Below are 10340 nucleotides of genomic sequence, written 5' to 3' on the forward strand. Positions count from 1 at the left end.
AGGCACTTTGTGGTGGGTTTACAAACTAAGTAACCACAGAAAATGTGAAGCAAAGAATTGGCATATTCTTTACATATGTCTAATCAGGTAGGTTCCAGCATTTCGAGTAATCATTCCAACTGGTCACATCAAGTCATAAAGGTTTTCTAAAGTTAGGGTAAGTTTGACAAAGGATCTAGAAATCCTACCAAAATTTCTGTAGTACCTCAGTCATGTGGAAAAGGGTTTATATACTTGTGCTGTTGAAAAGGCAAGACTGGATACAAATTAAAAGGCACAGATATTATAGAACAGTTACATTTCTTGAATAAAAATATTGTATAAATTAGATAATGATTAAAATTTGGAACAGACATTTTGCTGTTGCTTTATTTCTCAGAGCTGACTGTTTCTTGACCTAACATCTCAATCTTATCTAATGCTGCACCACTGTGTGCTGGAGGAGTCTTTTCTGAACAGCTTTTCTTGTTTCTTCCAATTTCTGTAGCTTCCACCAAAGTATTAGTCAATGGTTTTCCCAGTGTTTCTGGAAGCATTATTGTTAATATTCCACTCAGAAGAGCCATGATTCCAACAAGCAACTAGAAGAAATAAACAGTAGCTGTAAAGGTAGAAATATCCTCCAAGTTACACATATCTTCGATCTTGCTTGAAATCACATTTAAAAATAAGGCACAATGAACTGTAATGTAAAGCAAAGATCGTAAGTCTTAAATGTTGACTGTATAAAAGATCTGCCTTTTTTGCTGCATAAATGCAAGATTATGCAACAGAATTAATGAAGAACAAGTGACGTGTTTTGTTCCACAGAGGATCAATACAGTGCAAGAAGGAAAAATTCTGTTTGAGAAGACAATACATATCTCTTCATTTGGTATTTCTACTATCAGGTATGTATGTAAGAACTGATTCTAGGATTGCATATATTTTTACATGCATGTTCACAGAGCTACAATTTCCCTGCTACCTGTAATCTCAGTTTGCACTCTAGCTCCTGATCCTATTCCCACTGTACCTGTATGCCTATTCCTCCTGCACACAGCCGGATCAGAATTTCTCAGCATGACTCGTTAGCCTGGAGCCACTGAAGTGCACATCCTTGCTCAGGAGAGCACCTCAGCAGATAATGAATACAGCTCTCAAGCGGAATACTTTGCTGAACTGCAGATTCAAAGATCTGTTAGAGGTGCAGGCATCTACTGACATTTGCACTGAGATCACAGCTTACTTCAGCATGAGTGAGCAAGGATCAGGACCATGCGAGGTGGATGCAGAAGCACGCATATGCGGAGGCTCCCAGAATATCTTTTCCTTTCCTTCATTTCTGTGCCTTGTTCAATGATGACAATTCACACTGTCCTCATCTGAAGTACAGAAGAGCATTAAAGCTCTGGTGTTCTTCCAAAGCCAGGCTATAAATGACCCAAATATCTCTTCATGGAATGTTTCCACAGAGTACACCATGCACAAGCTCAGTGTTTTTCCATTTCATGACTGTGCACTTCTGATACTGTATTATCCTTATCTTGCCCTATGCTGATTCTCAGGTCTTTCCTGTTTGTTTAATACTTTATTTCCAAGTATGGGAATTACTGTGCCTACATCTCTTGCACAGAGCTTGAGACAAGAACTGGCCAGCTACCATCTGCAGCTAAGCCAGACTTTCTCCTTAAGTCAGAAAGGTGCTTTAAAATTGGAATTCTCCATTGTAACCTTGAAAAGGACTGTTTTCATGCAAATGCACCATTCTGCTTTTGCTCCCCCCCACCAGAAGAAGAGGACAGTTTGTCTCAAGCATGCTTTTGAGAAGCAGAACTCACACTGTTGCATACACTCCTCTTTTTGCACTTGCATTAAATGTAGAGGTCGACAAAATAAAAAACTGAGCAAAATACTGCTGCATAGTACAAACTACAGTGAAAATTAAAGTCATGCTTTTACCATGAAAAATGAAAAAAAAATCCTAGTAGTAATAGGACTAGAGGAAATGGTGCTGAGTGACAAACTGAGGGAAATCCTTGCAGATGTATATATGTGGCAGGAGTGATATTTTAAAATCTATTCCAAAATAATGAAGACTCACATCAAAAAGAGTGTCAAAACTCTATTATTAAAACGTGCTTTTCTGCCATGGTAAGACAGGCTGAATTGACACAGGGCAGCTATTCCACAGTGACCTGTCTCACGCATATCCTTTAGGTTGTCATAAGTTTACATATGAGGATACCGTGGGCTGTTAAGGATATGGAAGCTTATGGATATGCATACATTTGGCGTTTATGAGAACAGGGTCATTACTGATGCCCAACAGAACAAGGTTAAAGTAACACTGTGTGGTTTGAGTAGGTGTGTCTTCTCTGTTTCGGTTAGTCTTTTAGGCACTTTACATTCTTCTCATGTTTTCCTTCCTCGTGAACCTAACTCTTACTCCCCTGCAAACTCTCACTATTCTGTTAAGTGTAGGCACCACCATCTTTCCTGCCTTTTAATCTCAGCTCCCTTAACTCTACTCCATCACATGTTATTTTTCTTTTTTCAATGTGAAAGCTGCTGCATTTGACTCATTCAGTGTGCTTCCCTTCTCCCTGACCCTACAAAGCATTTTCCAATATTTCATATGAAAGACAGAATACGAAACAATTAAGTCAGAGTATATTAATGAAAGGACTTTTCAAATGTCATCTAGCTTTTCAGGGGCAGTATTCACACTTATTACTCACACTTAGTCAAAGCAAATCTTTTGCAGACTTATCTTGGCACATTTGATGAGGTATGTGACATAATTTAGCCCTTTGCTTCTTCATAACAAATGTGTACATTATGTATGTATGTACTATTTGATGTATATAATTCAGCATGGGAATGTGTTCTTCTGATGTAGTCAATGAGTTAAATGTTTATGGATTAAAGTGTACTAGTATGCAAAGTATTTATGTATGTTTAAGCTCCATTTCAGTTAATTTGTCAGGTGTACCTGCTGAAATTAATTGTTTTTTTCAGTCTTAATTTGAAATCTGACTTTCTGCTTAGTGAAACTCTCAAAGTACTCCCACCACTTCAGTGCAACCAGCAGCAACTTCAAAAAAAGGATTTACTACTATTTTACATATATCTTCCTTCCTACCCAGAGCAACAATTTTAAATACACAGTGGTCTAAGACCAGGACTTAATACGCTTAGTCTAGAACAAAAGATAATTTGAATTAAATAACCCTACAGAATAATACTTTTACTTCTGAGAACTATTATACTAGTCTGCTGTTTATTTTCATATCCACATCTGATGGCTCTGAATCGATCTAAAATGTGATCTTATTTACAAAATTCCTACTTCAATAAGAAAAGGTTAAATTTTGTCCTGAAAATCCACTACTATTAGACACAGGATTTGCATTCATTTAACTTCACTGACCTCAGTGGAGTTTTTTTTAATTTAGAATTTATGGTTTATCTGAGAGAAAAATCAAGTCTGTGAAAGGGCTACTGTAACATAATTCTTAACAGCTGAGAAACAGAAATAGGTCATACATGGAGCAGTTGCATTACTGTAAGTTTTCTAGAAAGCTGTCACATGAAAAACATACTTGGCAAATTATTCAAGACTTACAGGCATTCAAAGTGAGATGCTTGCAAGTGGCATAACTGTTGGGGAGGCAGACTGTCAAACAAATAGCAGTAGTAACTGCTTGACGATGTGTGGTGTATACAATAGATCAACATGATGTATATCAGTTTACTTACAAATGTAATCCATTTAATTAATTTCCATTCCAAAACACTCATGTTACCTGAGACTTGGCACACTATGCTCCAAGTCAAGTCAAGCCTATTTAATAAACTGACAAATGTTTTATAATAGGAGCTAATAATGAAAACATATTCACTGTGAACTACTACACAACTCTACAGATACTCTGGATACTTTGTGTACACTGAGAGTTGTTCATAGCTGAAATAATTCCTCTGTTTATACTGCCATCTGCACTGCTCTCCAGCACGTTTGAGCATTCCCCATCTGTGGTTTAACTGCAGCGCTTCTGCATAGATAAAGCTTATCTCAGCCAGTAAAGACAAAACACTGACAAGAGAAGAAGAATGTTCTCCCATGTCCACTCTGTTGGTATCTTGGTTTGTATGGGGCCATTATTAAGCAAGAAAAAAATTTTTTAGGAGCTTGAGAGAATAAATTAATTTGTGGTCTGCTTCATCCTCTTAACTTTCGTACAAATCAACTGAAAGTAATTATTTTAAATAATGAAACAAGTTCCCAAGAATTCTCTGAAACCAATCATCTATAGTTGAAGATTTTATAGCTGCAAAATCAAAAGAACACAATGCTAATTTTTTCAGGAAATTCCAATGGTAGACAAAATTAGGGTAAGAATCTAGGTTAAAGACACATTCCATTACATTTTTCCCTTTCTGACATGTATAATGTACATGTAACATTGCTGTGCTAGTTACAGTGAATTCTAAAGAGTTTTGAAAGAAGTCAAACTATTTTTAAATCATTAATAAACTCTTCTCTACTTAAAGCCTTAATACAAACTTTGCAATTCCTTATGTTTTTACATATACAGCATAAATTATCCTTCAGGAGAAAAAAAGGGATTGAATAGCTACAGGATTTCTAAGCAGCAAATGCCTCTTAACAGAAATGTAATGACGAAATGTGGCTCATCTATGAAATACATAAAATGTTTTGTCAAAAATGGCTCTGAAGCTACATAATGCAGACAAAATGCCCAAAGTCCATGAAGGAATGGTCCCACCTCTCTTTTCCAGGGGCAACTGGTGGTAGAAGACAAAACCTAATGGTAGCATGACCTGGAGTAGGATGTGTTTAATGAATCCAAGGTTCAGTTGCTTGTCAAAGTCACTTTGAACCTCATCAATATACCATTTGCTTTTCTTTTTCTATCTCATGAATTGTTTTGTTCAGGTTCTTTGTAAATTAAAAGCACAAAAAGGGAGCTGTGGGACAGCTGTGAAGACCAAGTATAGTAAGCATAAGACATTCTTGATCCTCTGGAAGGCTAAGATGCAATGTCCCAGGGAAGCCATGGAAAAGATTTAGGAATAATATAAGAAAAAGAAAATATAAGAAATATAATATAATATAAGAAAAAAAAACTCCCTCTGGTGAATTCCAAGAACGGAACTATGCCTTTGAAAAAGGGTAAGAATATATCAGGAGCATGGTCAAGAACTGCTTGGCCTGCAGAGTAAAGAAGATGGACTAAGACACATCCTAAATGTTATATGGTAGATAAAGTATATTTTTATGGAAAATTTTTTATCAATTTTATACTAGGATTCAGTGAATAAGTATTTTTATGTTTTTCATCATTAAAACTTTTCAGAAGTAAAATTTCAGTGACTCAACATCTCCTTCTTCCTTTAGTTGCATATTTTTAACAGTATGAAGTTACTAATCTTTGAGAGTTAAAATTTAGAACAAGAATGGTTTGTTCCATTTCCATTTCAAACTAAAAGTTCAGCTTTTGGTTCCTGAGAAAACAAGTGACAGGCTTTTTCAAAACCAGAAACATTCATCATTGAAATAAATACTTACAAGTGGCATGAAAATCCAAACACTTCTTAGATACACACAGAAAGGAGCAACCACACTTCCTACACGGCACATCATGCTACCACTTCCAACAGCAAGTGATCTACACATAAAACAAAGATTCAGTAAGAATTCTGGCAGATAAAGCAAACAGTTAGAAATGCACGGACACTTAAAACATCAGCAAGATGCTATTTGTCTTTATGCAGTTAGACTAGGAAGCTATTGCTACGCCAGTGTAAATTTATATTGTAATGAAATCCAGCTGCTTCTATTATTAAGATTAAAAATATAATAATAATTCAGCATAGATCACAGGATGAACAACCAGGACTTTTAAGAAAGGCAGAAACAACTTTTAAGAAAGTATTGAATATTCTTTGAGTTTTCTCAATGAAACCAATCAATGCACATGGAAATGAAAATGAAAAATAAATAAAAATGTATTGTACAGCCAAATACTAGACAACTCTGAAGCTGTGGAGGAACTCATCTCATTCTAATTTTTTTTTATCACTACCATTAATGCCAAGAGCTGCTGCATCTGGCTCAGGAGCTAACAAAGAAAAGGAAATAACAGCAAAATAATGAAAAAACATACGACTGCTTAAAGTTCTTACCTTACAATTGTTGGGTACAGTTCTGCTGTGTAGAGATATATAAGGCCAAATGCCACACCTATTGAAAATTTTCCAGCCATGTTTGCTAAGATAATTAATATATTGAAATCCTATTGAAAGAGAGCACAAATAAATAAATCACCAGCAAATAACACAATTTCAAGCTTAATCTAAACCCTTCAAAAGTTGTGACCCATCTTTAAACAACAAGCAATAATTATTGCTTGCTTTGTTAAAATCAGTCTCAGTAAGTAACTAGTGTCCATGTAACTTTTTACCAGTCCTGGTTCACTGAAGCCCTGGGAACGTTTTACATGTGACTCAGCAATGAAACTGTGAAACCTGTACTGAAAATACAGAAATCTAACTTCGACTGGCAGCTGCATTTTTAAAACAGCCTTAATCAACTATATAATTTAGAAAGAGCAGCTGCATCTACAGACTTAAGAGCCTTTAAAATCAATTTCTACTATAGGAACACTTTCAACAGTACGTGACTAACCTGAGGTATGAACATAATTAAAACACAGATCAGTGCACTTAAAATAAGGAACGGGATGAGTGTGTTTCTCCTTCCCAGTTTGTCCATCCCAATGCAAGCAATGATATAGCAAGGCAACTCCACAGCACCTGTCAGTATGAAATTGTTTTAAGTCATGATTACACATATTCATGTTATAACTCTAACTTCCTCTTTATGAGGATTAACTTCATCTAGGGGGTACTAAATAAGTGAAATCCAGAGATAACCAGCGTGATGGGCTAGCACACTTTCTAACAGAAATGGGAACAGAAGGCAGAAAACATGGCCTAAACTATAGTAGGGGATGAAGAAGAACAAGGGAAACAGGCTTCACAGCACAGAGCAGCTCCAGTTCTCTTTGGAGAAAATTACAGAAAACAGCAAGGCCACAGTTCTGCTTTTGTGACACTGCACTTGTGACTGAAAGTTCTCCATTTGCTGCTCTTTCACTTCAGGTTTTTTCACATCAGCAGCTTAAGCATGCCCACAAGGAATATTGATGGTGTCACACCAACGCATGTCTCGGGATTTGTCAGCTTTCACCTGGTCAAACATCCAAAGCCATGGGCACCTCCCCCAGCTTCTGCCCCAAATCACCCCGATGTAAAAGGCAAACTAAGTCTCTCCAGGTCCAGTTTTCTGAGTCAGCTCCACAAATACAGAGAGAGTGGTTCCAGCTTTCTGTCTTCTCTGTTAAAAAGAGAGCAGCTTCTTACAGCATCCCACTCTTACTCAGATTATATCTTCCTAATGCCTCTTTCCAGAGAAAAATTGCTGCAGCTCTAAAGGAACTGGCGTTTGGCTAGGACTGTTCACAAACGCTGTGTAAACATGATTTGCCCCCAGACAAATTACATTGAGCTGAAGCCAGTTCAGACATGTTTTAAATCAACTTGCTCCTGAAGAATGCTACTATGTCCACTGTAAAATCCAGGAAGAACATAATATACAGCTCTGAACAAATATGCTGTACTCCTTTAATAAGCATGTGTAGTGTGTCAATACACTAACAATATCAGGAAACAATCTTTTGGGCCTGTGTTGGTAAAAAGCAGGTTGCAATTATTCAGTGTACGTTTGTCTGCTAAAATATTTTTGAAGGAGGTGGATACAGTGATTTACGCACTGTACTCCACCATAACATTTTCATCTCTGTGCAATACTAGCATCCACTCTTCAACATATCAGTCTGCCAGTACACTCTAACATGTGACAACACAAACTGAATTCATGAGTGCCCCAATTTTTCTGTGTGCTTGCGTACATGAACAGTCACATTCACTTTACTGAGAGCACTCTGTTGCATAAAGCAAAGCGCCCAATTTAATTCTGTGCTGGCTCAGAGCTGCGTGCCTGATCTAGAGTCTTCTGAAGTCAATGGAATATTTCCACTGATCTTAACAAACTTTGGATCAGGCCTTGAAGGCACTGAGCTGCCTTTTTAAACAACTTACATATCAGAGGAAGATTACAGTCAGACTGACCAAATTAAAAGAATACTACAGCTAAATTTAAAATATTCTTTTGAGAAAACTAAAATTACTCTTGCTTCTGAGAATTATGAATCTATTTTCTACTGAGACAGACTTAATATATCACGACTATAAGCGATTAAAGGAATAATAGGGTTTTTTCTCATTTTCCTAATGCATTTGACAGAGCATGTGAATTCATGTTTCTGGTCTGCTTCCCTTGGTGCTTGCATGGATCTAGAATATGCTTGCAGGACAAAGCGGACACAAGCAGAATATGATTTTACAGTCACAAAGACAGATCCAGAAGAATTTTGTACACCAAGAAATTTAAAATTATCTTTTTTTCTCAGAAACAGTGAGATTTTGAGTGAATGTTGTTCCTCCTGTGTTAGCCAACTTTATGGAGTTAGCAAGAAACTTTTTGAACAAGGTTCATAATTGAATGAACAGAATTTAAAAATTGGCTATCAAATCTCTATGCATTTCTAGATGTTATGTTCTAGTTCTGTCATAAACAAAATAAAGTACCAAAATATTTACCTATGAGAAAGAGATTTAAATATTCATTGCCTCCTAGACTGACGGAACTCAGGGAGAAGACGTAGTACCCCAAGCTCCCAGTGAACCAGATCAGCCAGACTGTGATGGTCCTTCTTGCAATGTGCCAATTACAAAACAAGTCTAAGATGTTGTGCTTCTTTGTTGAGGATATGTCATTGTCACCAGTTCTGTCACCAACTAGGTCATCTTGTTGGACTGAGCACAGTTCAGAAACTTTACAAGGAGTGATTACTTTATTCCATCTTGCCATTATATTAATTACTTTTTGTGCATCTTCGTATCTTTCCTCTGACAGGAGCCAAAAAGGTGTTTCTGGGAGCATCCAGCAGCAACAGATAAAGGGAACAGTTGCTATGGAGAGAAATATCTGATAGACCCACCAGGTCCGAACCAAAAATCCCACGAGTGCCACAACCATAATTCCCATAGCAAAAAAAGCATGGACATGCATAGAAGCCCAGGTTCGTGCTTTAATGCCAACAAATTCAGTCACATAAACAAAAGCCACAACCAGATAGCCACTTGAAACCTGGGAGGGGTGGGAGAGAGAGAAAAAAAAGAGTGAGATTTGTATCCATTCTACTTGTGCAACAGCTAACAGTTCAAAACAAAGAGCTCACAGTGTCCCACGTTTGTGTACATTTATTTGCCACTGCACTGGCATGTCCCACACTGACAGAAAAAAAAAGCAACCCTGAAAACAAATCAGCTGGAGAAAAAGCTTTGTCAAACCTTCAGACTACTCAGAGACTGTTTTTAAAAACGTGAAGTGATTTTGGATGCTTTTCTGTAGTCGGGGAGAGACAGCAAAAGACACCTGAAAAAGAGCCTAATTTGCTGATGACGCTAAATCCTTCACCTCCAAGACTCAGGCGTCTTAATGATATCACAAACTGTACACTCAGGAAAATAAGATCCCAATTCTGAAAAGATTGGCCTTGTCTTTTAAGTAGACTATTAATAATCTGCATGTCAGGGAACTGCAAATTTACTGAGAATTACCTTCCATATACTTGTAAATTATCTCATAAAATCAAATGTTGGAAAGGAAGCTCACATATAAGGTTACAGGTTCTCAAAAGTTATGTAGCCGTATTAACAGAATGCAATTACTGACATGTTCTGCATTACAGTATTTCTTCATTGAATACATATGTCTTATTGAGTATATATATATATTTTTCAATTTCTCTAGTAACAGTAAAATTCTTGGTATCTCAAAACAATTCCAAGCACGGCTAGAAAATTTAGACTTGAAAAGATTCCAGTATACTGTTTTGATTAATCAACTCTCTGGTTAAAATTATTCCAGTTAATAAGCTCTGATTCTAACCCCACTGAAACTGATAAGAAAGCTGTGCTGATCTCAGTGGCACAGGCCAGAGTTTTAACCTCCATCTTGCAAATCAGTCCCGTTGGGCACTTAAAACCTACAGCATCGCTCTGGTCAGAGCTCTTTGCTTTTATAAACTACCACGGCCCCTAGCATCGACAGCCAAGGGCGTCAGCAGAGGAAGTCCTGTCAATCTCACTGTTCAAGGCTGAAATGCTCCAGGTGCAAGGCTCTGTCTTGTCTAATGCACTGGCAG

At 37.1% G+C, this 10340-nt stretch overlaps 1 protein-coding gene across 1 annotated transcript; it reads right to left on the reverse strand.

The window, feature by feature from the left end:
• Positions 1 to 285: 285 nt before the first annotated feature.
• SLC22A16 (solute carrier family 22 (organic cation/carnitine transporter), member 16) lies at positions 286 to 9280 on the reverse strand (the record flags this gene model as incomplete). Its single annotated transcript, XM_010180283.1, has 5 exons — positions 286 to 581; positions 5576 to 5675; positions 6193 to 6302; positions 6695 to 6822; positions 8731 to 9280. Coding segments are annotated over 5 exons (1101 nt in total), but the record flags the coding sequence as incomplete, so codon positions are not given.
• Between the last annotated feature and the right edge of the window lie 1060 nt (positions 9281 to 10340).

Source organism: Mesitornis unicolor, unplaced genomic scaffold, assembly GCF_000695765.1.
Source record: "Mesitornis unicolor isolate BGI_N332 unplaced genomic scaffold, ASM69576v1 scaffold49112, whole genome shotgun sequence".
Taxonomy (NCBI): Eukaryota; Metazoa; Chordata; class Aves; order Mesitornithiformes; family Mesitornithidae; genus Mesitornis; species Mesitornis unicolor.